We start from the raw sequence: 18369 nt of genomic DNA, 5'->3' as shown, positions 1-18369 counted from the left end.
TTTCTATTGAATTTTTTTGAAATTATAATCTTGAGAGGATTTGTTTAGATGATATTATTCTGTTATCATTGTGTGTGTATTTATTTAACTCAAATAGTATTTTTATGAATATAAAATAAACAGACTAAACAATGGCATACATATCGACAGCTAAAAAAAATAATAATAAAGAAGACAAAAAGTTCAGTGCAACATCGTGTTTGTCATAAATAGGAACAAAAGAAGTATGGCTTCTCAATCAATCAGAAAGCCATTAACGTCTGACTCTATGAAAACTCCAGCAAGCATCCTTACAATTACAAAGGTGGCAATAAAGAAACAAATATATAAACCACGCATATGATATATATAAATATATATATAGAAAGATCAAAGCTTCTAAGAAGCAAGTTGCCACCATGATCACACCACGGGCAGCCAAACACAAACCACAAAGACCAAGAAATAGGTAATCCCATTTGCAAACCAAGTGCATGATGGTGATACGCAAGCTATTGACATCCATTGTTATTAATAATATCACAAACAAAGAGCTCCACGGCTTCGTCTCTCCTCACACATTTGTCCTCATTGCCTTCTCCTTCTCCTCTTCTTCTGTCTATAAATACTTATACATAAATTCAACTGTAACACAATCATCTCTCAATGGCTTCTTCTCTTGCAAACACTAGGCTTATTATCTTCAGAGCCATCAGTAGGTAAGTATAAACATGCTTATATATATATATATATATATATATATAGCATCTGTTTTTGGAGTTTGAGTTATGAGTGATTAATTGATATGTGTGGCAGGAGATGGTACTCCGGAAGAGCTGTGGAGGAGAAGGCAGGGATGGTGAAGAAGAGCAAGAAAGAGTCAGTTGGTGGTTTCTCTTCACAAGCAAATACTTCTTCTTGGGTGCCTGATCCTGTTACTGGATATTACCGGCCGGGGAACAAGGGGCCGGAGGTGGATGCTGCTGAACTCAGGAAGGCCATGTTGTCTCATGGATCTTCTTAAGCCTGATTTGTTGTTATTCTTCTGCTTGTGTGAATTTTCTTCTTCTATGTTTGCATGTCACAGTATGTGTTTAGTTGTCCTTTAAATTGTACCTGAAAAAGATTATTAGTTTGTGTAATTTAAGTCAATGGGAAATGATGAATTGGAAGGGAATGTATAAATAACAAAATAACAATTCAATCACAATGTCAAAAGCAGAAGCTCCATGGAGAGATGACTAAAACAAGCACACCACATCAAGTTGTCCACTAGCAACATAGAATTTTAGTGTATCTGAATCTTCTCAATTAGAAAAGGATAGGTGGACAGAGTCAAACACATCTCTTGAACAGAATAAACTTGCTTGACATATGACCGACAAACAACAATTACGCATCAAGTATTTGTTTAAATTTAATAAATTTAAAAGCCAATTATTCTGCTTTGAGAAATCATACCTTGTTGGTGGCTATGTGATGTTATGGAGAATCAGTCTTTCCAGATTAGTCACCAATAATCCCCACAAGAACATGATCCATCTGTGAAACGATGAAACCGGTTGATATCTCTAATGATAATTTCCCTAGAAGTTATTCTGGATATATACTTAAATGCCACATGACAATCTTTGCAAATTCGGAGATTTTTCTTCACTCTAATAGGGGCTCCAGGAGGAGTGCTAATCAATCCAAATGCGACTGCAAGCTTCTCACTGTGTTGGGAGAGAAGCACTTCCTTCTCACTTCGTTCGACATCATGGAGGTCAATTTCCACCATTGGCACATAACCAGCTTTACCCATCAAATCACCCAACTCCTTAAGCTTTGCATATATCTCTTCAGTCCTTTCATGGCTTCTATCTCCGACGATAAAGGTGTGAACTTTATCTTTCAATTCAACCCAACTCATGGCTGGTTCTTTCTTCACCTTGCTATCTTTCATCAGTCTTCTAGCTTCAGCAACACCTTTCATCATTCCTGCAGAAGCATACATGTTTGCTAGCAACACGTGGGTTCCAGACTTCTCTGGTTCAAGAGCAAAGAGCATCTCAGCTGCACGTCTACCCAGCTCTATATTTCCATGAATTCTAGAAGCCCCTAGGAGTGCTCCCCATACTGCCGCATTGGCTTCAAATGGCATGCTGTTCACTAGCTCCATGGCTGCATCTAATTTCCCGGCACGTCCAAGAAGGTCAATCATGCAGGCATAATGTTCTTCGGTGTGTTTAACACCAAACATCTCTTCCATTGAGTCAAAATAATGTTTGGCCTCGTTAAGTAGACCCGCATGATTGCAGGCACAAAGAACACTAGTCAGAGTTATGTGATTTGGAGGCACCCCCTCATCCAGCATTTTATGGAACAAATCCAATGCTTCCTTTCCATGCCCATGCTGAGCGAGCCCACCGATCATAGCAGACCAAGATACTACCCCTCGTTCTGGTATCTCAGAAAAGGCTAAGTTTGCATCATCAATGCTTCCACACTTGGCATACATGTTGACAAGTGCATTCCCTGCAAACACATCACACAGAAACCCCAGCTTTAAAGCCTGAACATGTATTTGTTTGCCTTGCTCATAAGCAGATAAACTAGCACAAGCATTGAGAAGACTACTATAGACATAGGAATCTGGCTTGAGCTTCCTATGCAGCATCTCCACAAAGAGCTTCACAGCCTCCTCCCCTTGGCCACTCTGTGAGTAAGCTGTGAGCATTGATGTAAACGATACCACATCAAGATAAGAGCATTCCTCAAATAGCCTTCCTGCATCCTCTATGCAATCACACTTTCCATATGCATCAATGAGACCATTTACAACATAAGTATCAGATGCCAATCCTGTCTGCACTGCAAGTCCATGCGTCTGTTTGCTTAAACTGAGATCCTCTAGGCTAGCAGTTGATTTGAGAACAGCAGTCAGAGTGGTCCGATTGAAGCTAAAACCTTCCTTTGTCATCTCAATGAAAAAGGACAAGGCCTCTGCATCATTCCCACTATGTGCATATCCGGATATTATTGCATTCCACATAACTAGCTCCTTCCGTGGAATAGAATCAAAAGTTTTCTTTGCCTCCTCTTTGTAATAGCCTTTTGCATACATATCAACAAGGCCAACAGCCACATATTTGTCTGACTCAAAGCCGACCTTGATCAGATTACCATGTATCTGTCGCCCCAAAACTGATTTCCCTTTCGCTGCACAAGCCTTCAGAATACTTGACAGTGTGAACATATTAGGAAGCATGCCTGAATCTCTCATCTCCATGAACAGATCCAAAGCCCAGCTCTCATGCCCATGAAGAACACATCCTGCAATGAAAGCATTCCAAGAAATAATATCAGGCTGAAACATCCTTCTGAAAATAATACTAGCAGCCTCCACATTCCTCAATTTTGCATACAAATCAACCAAAGCATTAGCAGTGAATGGGTCTGAATCATACCCAAGCCGAATTAGATATCCATGAATCATCCTCCCCCTGCACATGTCCTGAGATCCAGTGCAAGCATTGAGCACACTTGAAAACCCATATTCATTAGGCCTCACCCCACCCAACACCATCTCCCTGAACAACCCAATCGCATCCTCAAACCAGCCATTCTTGACATATCCTGAGAACATAGCATTCCATGAGACCTCATTTGAGTCAGGAATCCCATCAAAGATCTTCCGAGCATCCACAACGCACCCAAAATTGGAATACATCACCAAAAGCGTATTGGCAACAAAAACGTCAGATTCAAACCCAGTCAGAACAATAAAAGCATGAACTTGCAAACCAGCTTTGAGGTCAGAGGTGGCAGAGCAAGCCTTAAGGACACTGGGGAAAGTAAACTCATTACTAGATATTCCAAAAGATCTCATTTTTACAAAGCATTGGATGGCATCACGACAAAGTCCATGGTGAACACAGGCAGAGATAAGCGTGGAGAAAGAAACAAGATCTGGTGTGGGAATTTCATCGAACAGCTTACGGGCAAAGGTCAGGGAGTGGAAATTGGAGTAGAGCAAGAGAAGATGATTGCGAAAAGGAGGCTGATGAGCAAGTGCAGATTTGAGGAGGTAAGCATGGTGTTGGGTGAGCGATTGGAGGGAGGTGATGAAGGACAAGAGATTGGAACTGGCGAGTGGTCTGGTGGGGAGGGAGAGATGGGCAATGGATGGAGTCTCTGGGATGATGGAGACGGTGGAGGTTTGGAAAGGCTTAGAAGAGGGGGCGGGAGAGAATAGTTTCAAGGCGGAGGAACAATGGCGCCAAAGAGGCTTCATCCCTCCCCATCAGAGAGAAGAAGATGAAACCAAGCCAAAGGACCGTTATTTGACCGTTGCTTTTGAGGTTTGAAGTTCTCTTCAGGAGGGATGTTTGCATGTATATATAGCAGAATCACTTAGATATATATTTGGTTCTTCTTAACCAAGGATTGAGTTGTTTTACATATAAATATTACTTAGATAAATTTTTAGTTAAAAAATTATTCACGGTTTTTATTCAACATTTTATTATTCAATTTGAATATTGTAACAATTTATGCGCAGATCATTTGTTTCATTACAAACGAGTATGACAACAGATAAATCATTCGTTGGAAGCTGGAAGAAAAATCACATAGTTTTCTGACAAATAAAGGTTTACAAAATTTTCATAATACATAGTAAACCACAAACAGAAGTAGCTGCAAATGCTAGTTTCCTTCAGACAGAAGTGGTGGCATTCAAATAACATTAAAACTAAAGCTCAAACGAAAACAATCCCGGTTCTGTTGCCGCAGCAAATCACTCTTCCTCCTCGCCCTCGTTCTCAGCAATGTTGAAGTACCTCAGCTCATACACGTTGCGGTCCTTATTTGATGAAATCACCCGCAGCCAATCCCGGACATTATGCTTCTTCAAGTACTTCTTTGTTAAGTACTTCAAATACCTGAAACGAAATGTTCAGTCATGGAAAAGATACAATTTATACTAAAATAAAAAATCACTAGGGATAATTTGGCGCTACTACAGCAGCAGGCAGGTCATTGAGAAAAATACACAGCTGGCAGGGAAGACTACAATCAATCACTTCAACTATGAGGCAAAATCAATATAAAGGAACGTCTCATTGACTTCTGGATATACTTAATTTAAGCATCTAAACAACCAAATCAATGGTATATGCACTATAAAATCCTAGCTCCACCTCAAGAAATATAAACGTAATGACACTATCACTCGCCAAATCATTGAGTTAAAAATGAGTTACCCTGTTTCCAGAGATCAAACACCAATTCTATATCGGCCCACACATCTTTGCAACATTAACAACCTACCATCAATGTTCTACCATCCTAATCCCACCAAACTAAACACAAAGGACTACATTCCCAAGTTTGATTGAAATGCAAGGTATCAACTTAAAAAGGCTTGAGGCCATAGCAAAAAGATATCTCTTCACACACACACAGGCACATGTAAAAAGACAACACAATCTCCATGAGTTCTAAATCAGGAAGAAAATCAAATCCATATTCCCATAAAATACAAAACCAAAACAAATATGCAAAGACCTACCAAGCCATCAAGATTCTAGAGACTCATTTCATACATGACGATGAACATTTATCAAGAACTCATTAGCATTAAATGCATGAAACTATACTCAATTTACATAAATGAACACAATAACGACAATCCAAGATCAATTGCAGAAAGTAAACATTAAGCTTGGGTCTTTGCAATACACCAAATTTCCCCAAAGTTCTCATCAAGCACTTGATTGAAATTAAAAGTCTAATTAATGTGCACATTTACGAAGCCTATCTTTAAAAGAAACCAATGTTTTAGCTAAATTTCTACAGTAAATGATTTAATTCTCATGCCAAATTAGCAAGAACTGCAAGATATTTTCAAATGAAAATCACAAATCAAAATAAAAACATAGTAGAAATACTCATAGATATACCTCCCATCAATATAACACATCAAATGTATCACCATTAACGAACAAAGAGATCAAGGAAATGGTGATCTAAATCTGACGATTTGTACCGCTTAGAGAAGGGGCCGTCGGTGGTGACGGTGATTTTGGTCTTCTCGCGAGTGACAGTGACAGCATCACCGAAAGCTCCGGGCTTTCCACCGCCAACCTTGATGCGCTCTTGGAGGAACTTCTCCAAGGACGCGATGTCCATGATCTTGTCCTCCACCGGTTTCGCGCAGTCGATCACGAACGTCGACCCCTTCTTCTTCCCCGCCTTGGCCCCCGACGGCCCGGATCCGCTTCCTCGGCTCATTTCTGAAGTTCACTCACCGGAGTAGCTGAAATTAGGGTTAGGGTTTTCGAGCCAAGCAAGCAATGGAGAATTTATATGATGTTTGGGGTAATATGTCTCGCGTATCATAAATGTTAACGAGAGCCCACCAATGGATTAATTTCCATTTATTTCTGTTCTCAATTTGTTCTTCGCTTCTAAGTTCTAACTTGGGTAATCATTTTGTTTACGCTGTACCGCATTCCATCATAACGGAAAAAAAATAGTTTAAAATTTACAAACAATCAATCAAGCTTAAATAATTATTTTTTTAGAAATTTCCCAACAAATATGTGCACCTGTTTAGAAAATTACAAACAAGTAATTATTTTTATAATAACACAAACAATGAATAACAACACTATCAATCCTCAACATCAGAATCAAAAGACTGTCTCCTTCTTAGAGATTCAAGCACTTCTGATGATCTATCTCCTCTTGCTAATCCAGCATTGCCATTGTTGTTAGACTTGAGTCTGGGAATGCTCATGCTTTTCAAAGGTGGAGTAGCTGCATTCCTGTTAACTTCCTCAAGCACTGATCTAGCAGTCACTTTGGCTGCTTCATCTGCCATTGCTGATGCTATCTTTGCTCCACTCCCGGGTTTCTTTGAAACTTTAGAATAAATTGTAGTAGCTGGAGTAGCTTGGTTTATCAGTGTTTGATGGTTCTTGGACCTTTTTGCAGTAGCAACAGCATCGGCAACCATGGATTTCGCCTTTGCAGTTTCATGTTTTTGTATGTCATAGATGAGTTCCTTCTGGAGCTGCTTGTCAGCGACAAGAATCTCATCGAATTCGTTCTTGTAGTCCTTGAGAAGAACTCGAAGACAGTCCATTAGGCAACCTGTGAGGGGGCTGTTCTTGTTTTGGAACAATCGTTTGAGTTCGATGAAGATGGGCACCGCAATCTGGATCAGGTTCTTCTTGGCTACTTGGGTGACCACCCTACCTCTGGCTGCAAGAAGATTTGCTCCAGCATCACCGGATTCATCATCCATGTCTGTCGTGTCATGGCTTTTGTTGGAATGAAGACGCATTTCTTTGCAAGCTAAAATTTGCAGGGCATCCTGTCAATGTGAATTTTAGTATATGCACAGTTTGAACAATGCTCTCATCATCTTGCAAAGAAATATCTATAGGAAAATTGGCTGTTAATTTTAAGATGAAAAGGAGCCGTACCTGCAGCACACATTGTCCGGGGACATCATCAATATTGAGCATACCATCAGAGGCTGATGCCAGTATCTCTGCACATAACTTGGCCGAGGTGGCCAAAAGGTGCTCTGGAGCCATCTGTTTTAACAAGGACACATAGATGTGCATCCGTTGCGACCTTGACTTCTCATCATTGCCTCTGGAACCAAAATTACAAAAATCAAGATACGTGCATCATCATTATAGGATGTGTACTCAAATATGAACCAACACTACCTTATTGAGAAAACTTTAGGCCCTTTCTGTTTACCGATTTCGTTCTGAATCTCACTTTGACAGCCATGGGCCTGGCAGTTGTTTAGAACAAAAATAGCCTCCACGAAACTGTTATAAGCAAGCAGTGGGGCCTTAACTGCAGATGAATCAAGCAAGAATTGAATCATTCCATTTCTGTCAGATAAGAAGAAGAAAGTAGAGCCTCACCCTTCAGGATGCTTCCAAAGAGGAAATCAGCAAGATGCCTGATTTTCTCAGATTCATCAACTAGAGACAAGAGAAACCGAAGGAACAATACACCTCTCCATTTCACATAGTCTCTCTGGATAAATATCATGTAATCAGGTGATCCATAGTAATGATAAAAGACAACATCTAGGGACTAAAGTCCTTGGGAAGAACAAACCTGTAATAGTCTTGACAATAGGATAAAAGTTTGCCTCCTAACAACTTCACAAGGGTCACGCAATGAAGCAGTAATCCTAGGGATATAACTGTTCATTCAAATGGTGAATATAAGATCATATGTCAGTTTCTTTTTGCATAACATACCTCCAGGATACGTTATTCTCAAGCACATAACAATACTTTTAATTTCCAATTATTCAACAGCAAGCATGTGTTAAGCTCCCTATGTTTATGAGTAAATACTATGAGAATATACGCAGAATAAACAGACTGCTTAAGATTTGCCAGAAATGCTGCCAGAAATTTTCAGAAGACTTGGAAAAATTTCATCAAAAGATCAAGAAACAAGAGGATCATTCTAACAGCTTAGTTGGAGAAGCAAGGAACTTCTCTAATTTTTCAGTCATAAGAGATGTACCAATCAACTAACGCAGTGTACCGAACACAGAAATCTGCCATAACCACCATAATATTATTCCGAAGGGCTGCACAGTCACTTCTCTCCAATTCCTGAATAGACACGAAAGAACAATTCAGTTATAATACCAGATAACCCAGTCCATAAGCAATAGCAGTTTGTAAGCAAACCTGCACAAATAGAGGAATATAGAGTTTTGCTAATTTGCCATCCACGAGACAGATTTTTCCCAATGTCACCCAGGATTGTGTATACAAGGAAGGGGCCTTCTCCTTTAATAAAACTGTCAAGCCAGCAAGCTTTTTTGGCTTTGCTTCTGAACTACTGGAAGTTACAATTGTGTGCAACAACGGGATGACACCCTGCAGATCAGCAGATGGGCAAACCAAAATCAACGAACCAACAGAGAAGACTGCAACCACAGCCTGTTGCAGAGACTTCGGTAATGCTGTTTCTTTCTTGCCTTTAGTCCTCCCACTCCGAGTTTGAGGGGGTGTTCGAAAGCTGTTGGCTTTGGATGAATCTGAAAACTCTGAAATGTAGCTCTTGATAATCTTTAAAGCTTTTGATAGCAGCTGGCGCACCCACTTCAGTATGAGGATTTCACTCTCCTTCGGATCTGTGGCTTTCTGTTTGCACAGAGTCTTGAGAGCCTTTACATGAGCATCAACCTATTATCAGAAGGGAAAAAAAATTTTATAATGTCTACCATAAACAGCACAAAACTGAGAGAAATTTCAATTCTAAAAATTTTAGAACCTTTCCTAAGATGGAAAACAACAGAACATAAAGGAAAAGATTGGTGTCGCGCTTTCAATTATAAAAATGTTAAAATATTCCCTAAGATTGAAAACAACAGAACATAAAGGAAAATATTTATGTCACACTGGTAAGTGAAGAACCAGTCAACCAAACTTACTTCACTAAAATTCATATTAAAATCCTCGATCCTTTTAAGCAAGTTGTGAGCAAGATCAGCAGCAGGCTCAGGAGGCAGCTCCATTGATACATTGGAAATGGTTTGCAGGAGGTAGACACGATCTCCTGCCCATGAAGCAGAGTTTGCTTCCACTCCATCAGATACTTCACTTTGTTCTTTCAGATTAGCCTTGTCAAAGAGCTGCCAATGATGATGGAGAAACTCCCAGTTAACTGACTTAGGTGTGAACAGAGATACCTCAGAGAGAAGTTGCCAAGCTCCAGCAGGGGCTGTCCACTTCTCTATGGGCATGGAATTTCTTAACCACAAGGTCTCAGATGATGAAATTAAGTGCTGAAGGGAAATAGCAATCGATCCCTTCAGCTTTTTCTTCTTTCCAAGGCTTGCACATATCTTCGTTATACAAGGCGCAATCTCTCCATCACACACGCCACTTAACAAATTCAATACCAATTTGGGAACAAGTGATTTTATGTCCATTGTATCATCAGTCAAGCTCATCTTCGTTACTCTAGAAATACAGTCAAATACGAGTTCAAGAAACAAATTCTCGCATTCCTCTTGGATGCTTGATTCGTTGTCCACAATCATCCGTGGCACCGTATGAAGCCATTCATCAATCACTCTACTGTCTGGAAACCTTCTGAAAACCTACATGTCCAGAACTCAAAAAGGGCAACAAGGAAGAATGAACACTAAAGATCATACCACAAATGAGAGTCTAGTGATTAAACAGACTGGAAGTAGTTACCTCGGAGAGAGCTGAGACAGCAGCTTTGCGAATGCTCACAAGAGGATCAGAACAGGCTATCCCCATTGTCCTAAGAATTACATCATCAACTGGCCTGGTCATCAAAGCTGTAGACTTTGTTATCAAAAGCAATGCAGCCTTCCTCACAGCAGCTTTCTCATCCACGCACCTCCTCCTAAGCAGCTCCGCGAAACCCAAATTCTGGAAAGCCACCACTTCCTTCAATCTGTCAAGCTTATTGGCATCCATGGAGAACACACCAATCACATGTGCCATGTTGGTCAATGCCCGTGCTCGAATTGCTCCTATAGAATCTGAACACCGGCTCACCAATGCCTCCAAACACTTCATTACCCAATCATCCTCAATTTCCATGGAATCGGGGAACAACGTCAATAGATGTGGGAAAAGATCAACAGCTAATAACCTGAGGTGCGACTTCCCCAAACCCATCTTCACTACGAACTCTGCAAAACTGATCCGGTCCTCATCCTCCATCGCCTTCACAACCTCCATTATCGCATCAACAGCAAAGCCCCTCGGTTCCGACTTCTCCGGAGACTTCATTGCGAGATACCTCGGCAAGTACATCAGAGCCTTCCTAATCTTATCAGTTTCCCTACTCAAAGGCGCCACCTTTCTGGTCACAAACCCCAAAGCCAATCCTCGAGATGGGGTTTTCAATGGCGAGAGGATGATGGGAGCCAACGACCTCAATACCTCGACCATCGATGTTGACTGATCCCCGTGCTCCGGCCGAGAAATCACCTCATAGAGAATCCGGAAGCATTGGTCCTGGACCTTGTGGTGTTGACCATGTTGGGCGGCGGTAAGTATTCCAGCCAGTGTCTCTATAAGGGATCTCCGGCCATCGGTGGTGGAATCGAGGCGGACGCGGGAAAGAACCGATTCGAGGGATTCGAGGACCCGGATGAAAAGGGCAGGGGGATCGAGGTAGCACTTTTGAGATCTGGAGGAGCTTTTGCGCTTGCGGGGATTGGAAGGGGGATCGGATTGGGGCTTGAAGGAGAGGCGCAGAGAGCGGAGAAGGGAGAGGAGGGGGAGTGGGGAGAAGAGGGAGGAGAGCGGAGAGGAGGGAAGAAGGAGGAGAGAGAGGTAGGCAAGGGAAGCCGGAAGGGAGCCGGCGTCCATGGAGGATGAAAGAGGACGGAGTATCGCAGCCGGAGGGAGGTTGCGGGTTGCAAGAAGGTCCCAAAGGCGGTCGCCGACATCGCCAGAGATGAGGGGATGGAGGGAGGAGTCGGAGAGAGGGGCAGAGGAATGTGAGCGGTGGAGGCTTTCAACCTCAGAGAGGAGCTCTACGAGGGCTTCCTCGGCGTCGACGGCCATAGGCGGGGGAGGCGCCGGCGGGGTTTCTAAAAGGAAGTGTGAATTTAGGGGCTCTTTTTGAAAAAAAAGGAAGTACGAATTTCGTTTGAAATTTCCCGCTTGGAGGTGAGTTGTAAGGGATGGAGTTACCGAAGTGGTAAGATTACCAGATTAACTTAGTTCAGTGTTTTTTGGACTGTGAAAACTGCTGAAAAGTAGTAGTAGTTTATTAGCCAAAAGTAATTTCTTTATGAATAAAAATAATAAAATATTAGAGAAAATCTTCAAGGCAAGTAAAGCGATTCACATATATTTTAAAATTATTTAAAAAAAAAAAATCGATAAATGCTCTGATCTCTCAAGTCCTATCTCCTTCTCCTTAAAGCATAACACTAGAAAGAAACCAATTTCAAGGCATCATATAAAAGCTCTATTAGCTACAAAATTGCACACACAGAGAGAGAGAGAGAATGTTAAAGTGTTTATACTCTGGCAGCTAATGATCTTGCTGCTGGAATCCTCATCCTGAATTAGAAGTCTAGAACTAGAAGTATTGCTTGTTCTTGCGGTAAAATATGATCGAACAATTTCAGTGAAAGGATGTTCTTAGAGTGAAATTAGGCACATTGATGTACAGTGGAGGATGTCATTGTGTGCAGAGTCCTCTTAGACAGGGCTTTGGAGGATTGGCAAACTATGGAAACCACCGCCAACGTTGGCATACAGGCATGCCCTGCAGTGCACTTGAAACATGTCCATGAAGCCCACCGGAGATGTGATTTAGATGGTGCTGCTGACCATTGGTCTGAAATTGATAGTTGGACGGGTACTGTAAATTTGGAGAGACAAATTGCCCATTGGTTCTAGAATCATAGCTGCATTCAGATAGATAGTTGATGTGTGAAATGTGAAAGCAACTAATGCTTGCAATTGCCTATAGGTAACATAACAATGTTAGACATCAAGTTATCGCTTACATAGATTGTAGGCATTGATCAGCACCATTCATTAGGAGAATGGTTATAGAATGTGGAGCAGGCTCTTGCCAGGAAATATGGACTTCATTGGCATATACAGGAGACATCATAATAGCTGTTGAGGAAGCAATTGTATTCAACTCAAAAGTTACTTGTGGTCCAAAAAAGACTCATAATCAGTTAAATGCATTCAAACAAATATGCCAACTTAAATTTTGGGTACAAGATATACTTACGGAGAACTGCCTGGCTGCATGGCCCATTGCTGGAGATCAGGTAAAGAAGCAAGCACATTTCACAATTATGAAGGTGAAAATATACACAATAAGGCTAGACAAGTTATATATCAATAAACTATGAGTGAAGAAATTTCCTTATGGCACACTTACTGGTGGAATAAGCAAGATGAGCACCATGGAATTCGATTTCCCTGCAGAAAATAGGGAGCAAAGAAGTGTTAGTCTATGCACGGCCAGATGGCATGGAAACGAATTTTACCATAACAGGACAGAAACATTCAGATAAGGGCAATAATTTCTTGTGATGCACACTGGCTTACCAATGAGGCAAATATTTCCAGAAAATGTAGTCATCATGAAGAGAATTTCTCTAGTTTTTTTTCCTATGTGTGCACTATTCCTCTTCACCAAAGAAGATGTTGAAACGACATAATGAAAACAATAGAAAAATACTAGCATCTTATAGATTTTAATCTCCAGACGAAAAAAATTTAAAATTGTGAATACTAGACAAAGCATGAACCAGCAAATCAACTCCAGCTAGAAGATACTGATATGGGCCGACACAAATTAATGGGTTTACGTAAGGTACACTTCTTGCTTCGACAACATATGAGTAACAGGGATTACAGTGACCTACACGACGACGAGCTTCAGCCATCCTGTTCGCTGGCTGAGAAGTGTGAGAATTTTGTCTCATCCCCCTACGGTTGGTAAAGTTCCAGTAACCTTCCTCGATGTCTGCACAATTTGGGCATTGCCTTTTTCCACTAAAATCAAATGCCGAACAAATGCAATCTGAAAATTTTGCAAGACAGAAGCAGAAATGACTGAGATTGCTGAATTGGTAAGTATATACTGATGTAAGATCAAGGTAGTCATGCCATAAAATACATACCAATCAGAAAGTACTAACAATCAAGTTACATAATGCCTTTTTCAATCACAATTAAAAAAGATGATAATGAAACAAAGACAAAGCCATGATTATTCAGATACAAGACCAATTCTCTCTGTTTGGTCTTAACTACAATCCATTCACAGGAATTGACTCATCTTGTGCCAAGATTATTATTTCATCAAATGAGACAAGAACTTCACACATCTTATACAGTTATACCAGTGTTGGATGAACAGAGAACTTTTTTCTTCTCTTCAAGATCTTGACTCATCTTGTTCCAAAGTTTGAATTGGTATTTCAAAATCATTCCTTTCTTATAAATCTTGGAACATTAATCATCAATCACAGCAGATCAAGCATCTCATTCTTAAATTAAAAGTAAATTTAAAAACAAACAAATGCGAGAAAGAATGCAAGCAGGCAGCATCTAATCAAGAATTATCCAAGATATCACAAAGAGATGAGGGATTCGACACGAATTCACAGAAAAAAATCAAACTTAAGGAAAAAAGAATCCAGAGTGGGATTCCACCAACCGAGATGGAATTCATGCCCGCAACGTAGCTTGGCCATAGACCGCGTCCTGGTGGCCACGTCGACGACCTCAAGGCAGATGGAACAGGTAGTGCCAGCGGTGGCCTCATCGGCTGATGGAGTATCACTGCCTTGAAGATCCATCCTCGCCTGCGAATTCGATCGAAATACAAGAAACAAGAAGAGTGATTTGCTTGTTTGCGATGGATGAACTCGAGGCAGGAAAGGGAAAGAGAAATGGCGGGCTATTTAATTTGCTTTCCTGAATGCCATGTCATCATCTTCAGCGGGCCCACATACTATTGTGCTTACGTGGCACGCTCTCATTGACTCTGATGAGTTCCAATCACGAGGCGCTTTAATTAAGCTTTTAAAACATGCAAATTAACTCTTATTTTTTAAACCTTATAGGTTGATGCAGTGGCACTCACCCTATTGTAAAAAATATTTTATGAGTGGCTTGTCTATTTTGTAAAAAAAAATTACTTATATAACTTTTAAAAATTAAGGATTGGATTCTCAACGAATATGTGGATAGTCTATATTTATAAAAATAAATAAATAAATTAGATTTAAAAAAAATATTGTAACTCTTTATATATATATATGCATATTAATTATTTATTTAAAAAAAAAAAAAACAATCATTTGATATATTGGCATTGGATTTTTCTAAACAGTGTGCGGGCACATATGTTGTTAAATTTGTGATTGCGCTCCACAAGTGTCCTTCATGACACATGATTTATTCACATTTAATATATATATAAATTAATTATTCATTTATCAAATGGATAGATATACTATGAAGGCAAGTTGAAAGCACTATCATAGAGAGCCTTGAGATTAGAATAATTAGAATAACAGACAAAGCCAGTATTATTGGGGTTTCATGTGTCAATTGCCAGGCAGAGATGAAAGCTCTGAAAACTTAATAAAGCATCTCAATTTACTAAAGGACAGATCTATATTTAAAGAAAATATTCCATTCATTGTGTAACAGGGCCTACGTGCAATTATTATGTTCCATCTCCAAACAAACATTGATATATGTACACAGTTATTGCCAGAGTTATACATTAAAATTTGTTTCTATAATTCTATGTTTTTCATTAAAAGTGTTCTCTTTTGAGTTCTCTACTCTTGGAAATATAAAATATTAAATATATATATATATATATATATATATTCATTAATTGTGAAGACAACAAGTGGGGGTTGTCCATACATACATTATGAGTGTAACTCCAAAAATATGAAGAAGTTCAGTTATTTGACAGAGTAGTAGATCAGAAGTCCTTCTTCCTCCACTTCTTTCTTCTTGCTCTTCTTTCAGTTTCTCTTCAATCAGCAGGCTGTAAATGAAGTTCTGCTCTGCAAGAGGTATCAGGAGTACATTCTTTCATTTCTATTGCTCATTTTGATCTCTGTATGTAATTAATCTAGTGTGTGGTGCCACCTTCTTCCCCCCTATCTTGTCATTTCAGCAGTTGTTTGTTGTTTCAAGGAAAAAGCTCAGACCTTGCTTGAACTGCATCCTACTTCATGCTTGATTAAGTGTGTATTCTTTGGTTTGCAGCGAGAAAGCTGTTGAATAATTATGAAAGTTTCATAAAAGAAATCAAGAACCTGCTCACTTATGCTATTATCAATTCAGCTGCAATAAGGAAAATCTTGAACTTGAAGAAATATGATTAGGTCCCTTAATTCTGAACTTTATACAAGGTTGATTCCCTGTTTGCAGATTCATGGTTCTAAAATCCAGGTGAGATCTTTAGATCGAAAGACACCTTTGTTTTTCGGTGATTGCTCGCTCCCTCTCCATTGATGATGGAAAGCCAATGCTCTCTTATGGTCTATTTGACTCTGTGAATCTTCAGATTGATCTTTCTTGCTCTGTTTGTTTGGTAAGTTTCTGGCATCCAATTCTTTACTAATTCCTCATCTCAATTTGTGAATCTTGATGTTGACTTTACTTGTTCTGCATGTTTTGCTGAGTTCATTGTAGTGTTCATGTTAATTTTCATCATTTTTAAGAACCTAAACTTGTTCAAGTTTGATTAATGTTTCGTGTCACTCCGGCCACTCATTCAAGCTATTCATGTTTTGCTGATTTAGATTTCTCTGTTCAAGGATCTTTAGAGAGAAAATTAAAGGTCGCTACCTGAGTTTTTCATTGAAGAAGCACATAAAGATAAAACATATAAAAGCAAGTGAAATTTTTTACTTCATTTCCAATGTGGGATTATTCTCAAGTGCAGAAATCATGTTGGCCTAGGTTAGGTTGTCAACAAATGAATTGTATCCAGCTTAGCTACAATAATGGGCCTGGGCATGTACAGTTCTTATAATTTTCTAGTTATAATCATAACTTAAGTCAAGACAACAGATTATACACACAGTGATTATCAAAGAGAAATTTGAAAGAATGTTTGGATTTTAAACAAGACAGTAACAAGAAGCTATGAACAAAGGATTTAACCAAGTCGAGATGAAATGCAGGAAAGGCAAAGGGAAGAATTTAGATTTTCATAAGATCATAACTTGAGGTGGCTTTATATAAGATTTTTTTTTTTATTTTGTGCCAAATGAGTGGCCAGGTAGCCAAAGAAAGTAGGGGCGTGCACAATCATTGCTCCATCACACTCTTAGAAATGTGCCCTCACCAGCAAATCAAACTCTCACCACTTGCGAAGAGTTTTTGAGGGGATCTAAGTACCAATTGACCTCTCGCCACATGAGGTGGCTTTATATATGACCTGAACTTTAGATTTTCAATAAAGTTTCCAATGATATAGGAATAATAGTGAATTAAGTCTTTAACTGTAACATTTAAATCAGAATTCAACTTTGATGAAGATCTTATGCAACACTTAGGCAAAATTAAGGTTGAGATAGATCTTATGCAACTGATTATTTATACTTAATAATATTTCATGGAGATTACTAGAGAATTTACTTGTGTATGCTCACAAATGTGACTTGGCATCTATTTCCATATAGGTGAGATCTCTAAAGAAATTTAGTAAAATATCTTGCATAAGTATAGTCTTTGATCTCATTAAAAGCTCAACTAAATCTTAAACCACTATATGAGAGCACTTATCCTAGTAATGGGGTTAAAGTACATTTCGAATAAGAATTGTGCTTTCTCAATCAACCAATTAGATAGATTACCTTTATCATGGGATCTCCAATCAAAAAAGTAGGGTGACTATTGTTATTAACTTTTATGGACTAAGTTTTATTCCACTAGATGTTTTGCCTATCATTAATCATCCCTCAACCACGTTAGAGAATCCAATATACCTTGGTCCAAAGGATATAATACAATTTAATAATCTAGGAACCCTCTCAAGAGCAACCAGTTATTCTTGATTTGGGTTGTTGTAGCTTAAGCAGCATCAATTCTTGTTTGTTTGCAATATACATGATGAATTCTATAATCTAGGCATAGCAACCTGATCCACAAGTTCACCTTTGTTCTTTTTAATATGTGCACTAGGATCAAAAGATATATCAATAGGTTTATAATCAAGATATTTCTTTAACACTTTGTTGGTGTAATAAGATTTGGATAGTTTAACGTGGGGCCTAATATAGTAAACTTGATTCCTAGAATCACAATAACTTCTCCTAGGTCTTTCATGTCAAACTTACTAGTTACTATATAAGAAACTTTAACCATCATTGATCAAGTGTATGTTAGATGCAAATATAAGCATGCCATCAACATACAAACAAATAATAACACATTTACAATCTGCATGTTTGCAATGGACACATCTATAATATTTGTTCACAATAAATCCACAAGAATTAATGGTAGTGTCAAACTTCGTATGCCAATGCTTAGGGGCTTGCTTAAGGCAATAAGAAAGATTACGATTTTCCAAATTTTATACTCTTATTCAAGAATAACAAAACCTTCCAATTGAGCCATGTAAATCTTTTATTAGTCCTTATGGATTTCAAAATTGAAAGCAGAAGCAAGGGTAAGCATGATTCTAATAGTGGTGGTACGAGTAGTAAGAGGGTAGGTTTTAAAGTGATCCATGCTTTTTCTTCTGCTTGAATCCTTTTGCTAGGACCATCATGTCTCAATTTCTTCCTAAAAACTCAAATACAACCTAGTGGCTTATTCTAACTTAGCAGAGTAGTGAGAA

The 18369-nt window shown here is 39.1% G+C and overlaps 5 protein-coding genes across 5 annotated transcripts; 1 reads left to right on the top strand and 4 right to left on the bottom strand.

Annotated features, from left to right (window-relative positions):
- The first annotated feature begins 266 nt into the window (after nt 1-266).
- LOC120250383 (late embryogenesis abundant protein Lea5-D-like) lies at nt 267-1183 on the top strand. The gene is made up of 2 exons (XM_039259193.1): nt 267-698; nt 796-1183. Exons 1-2 carry the CDS (start codon nt 646-648, stop codon nt 1001-1003), a joined length of 261 nt encoding a protein of 86 aa, XP_039115127.1. The 5' UTR covers nt 267-645; the 3' UTR covers nt 1004-1183.
- Nucleotides 959-4362, bottom strand: LOC120250382 (putative pentatricopeptide repeat-containing protein At5g52630). The gene is made up of 2 exons (XM_039259192.1): nt 1441-4362; nt 959-1095 (listed from the first exon to the last, which is right to left on the bottom strand). The coding sequence occupies exon 1, from the start codon at nt 4253-4255 to the stop codon at nt 1490-1492; it is 2766 nt and encodes a 921-aa protein (XP_039115126.1). The 5' UTR covers nt 4256-4362; the 3' UTR covers nt 959-1095; nt 1441-1489.
- A 186-nt stretch (nt 4363-4548) lies between these two features.
- LOC120283401 (60S ribosomal protein L22-2-like) lies at nt 4549-6302 on the bottom strand. The gene is made up of 2 exons (XM_039290079.1): nt 6011-6302; nt 4549-4904 (listed from the first exon to the last, which is right to left on the bottom strand). Exons 1-2 carry the CDS (start codon nt 6253-6255, stop codon nt 4760-4762), a joined length of 390 nt encoding a protein of 129 aa, XP_039146013.1. The 5' UTR covers nt 6256-6302; the 3' UTR covers nt 4549-4759.
- A 227-nt stretch (nt 6303-6529) lies between these two features.
- Nucleotides 6530-11610, bottom strand: LOC120250433 (condensin-2 complex subunit D3). Its single transcript, XM_039259250.1, has 9 exons — nt 10224-11610; nt 9452-10123; nt 8703-9203; nt 8533-8624; nt 8113-8200; nt 7914-8028; nt 7707-7842; nt 7455-7629; nt 6530-7342 (listed from the first exon to the last, which is right to left on the bottom strand). The coding sequence occupies exons 1-9, from the start codon at nt 11571-11573 to the stop codon at nt 6638-6640; spliced, it is 3834 nt and encodes a 1277-aa protein (XP_039115184.1). The 5' UTR covers nt 11574-11610; the 3' UTR covers nt 6530-6637.
- A 317-nt stretch (nt 11611-11927) lies between these two features.
- Nucleotides 11928-14402, bottom strand: LOC120250442. The gene is made up of 6 exons (XM_039259260.1): nt 14206-14402; nt 13409-13566; nt 12919-12959; nt 12766-12794; nt 12530-12644; nt 11928-12427 (listed from the first exon to the last, which is right to left on the bottom strand). The coding sequence occupies exons 1-6, from the start codon at nt 14345-14347 to the stop codon at nt 12247-12249; spliced, it is 666 nt and encodes a 221-aa protein (XP_039115194.1). The 5' UTR covers nt 14348-14402; the 3' UTR covers nt 11928-12246.
- Between the last annotated feature and the right edge of the window lie 3967 nt (nt 14403-18369).

This window comes from Dioscorea cayenensis, chromosome 19, assembly GCF_009730915.1.
Source record: "Dioscorea cayenensis subsp. rotundata cultivar TDr96_F1 chromosome 19, TDr96_F1_v2_PseudoChromosome.rev07_lg8_w22 25.fasta, whole genome shotgun sequence".
NCBI classification, from domain to species: domain Eukaryota; kingdom Viridiplantae; phylum Streptophyta; class Magnoliopsida; order Dioscoreales; family Dioscoreaceae; genus Dioscorea; species Dioscorea cayenensis.
The sequence above is the reverse complement of the archived record's forward strand: the minus strand, read 5'-3'. Positions and strand labels throughout refer to the sequence as shown.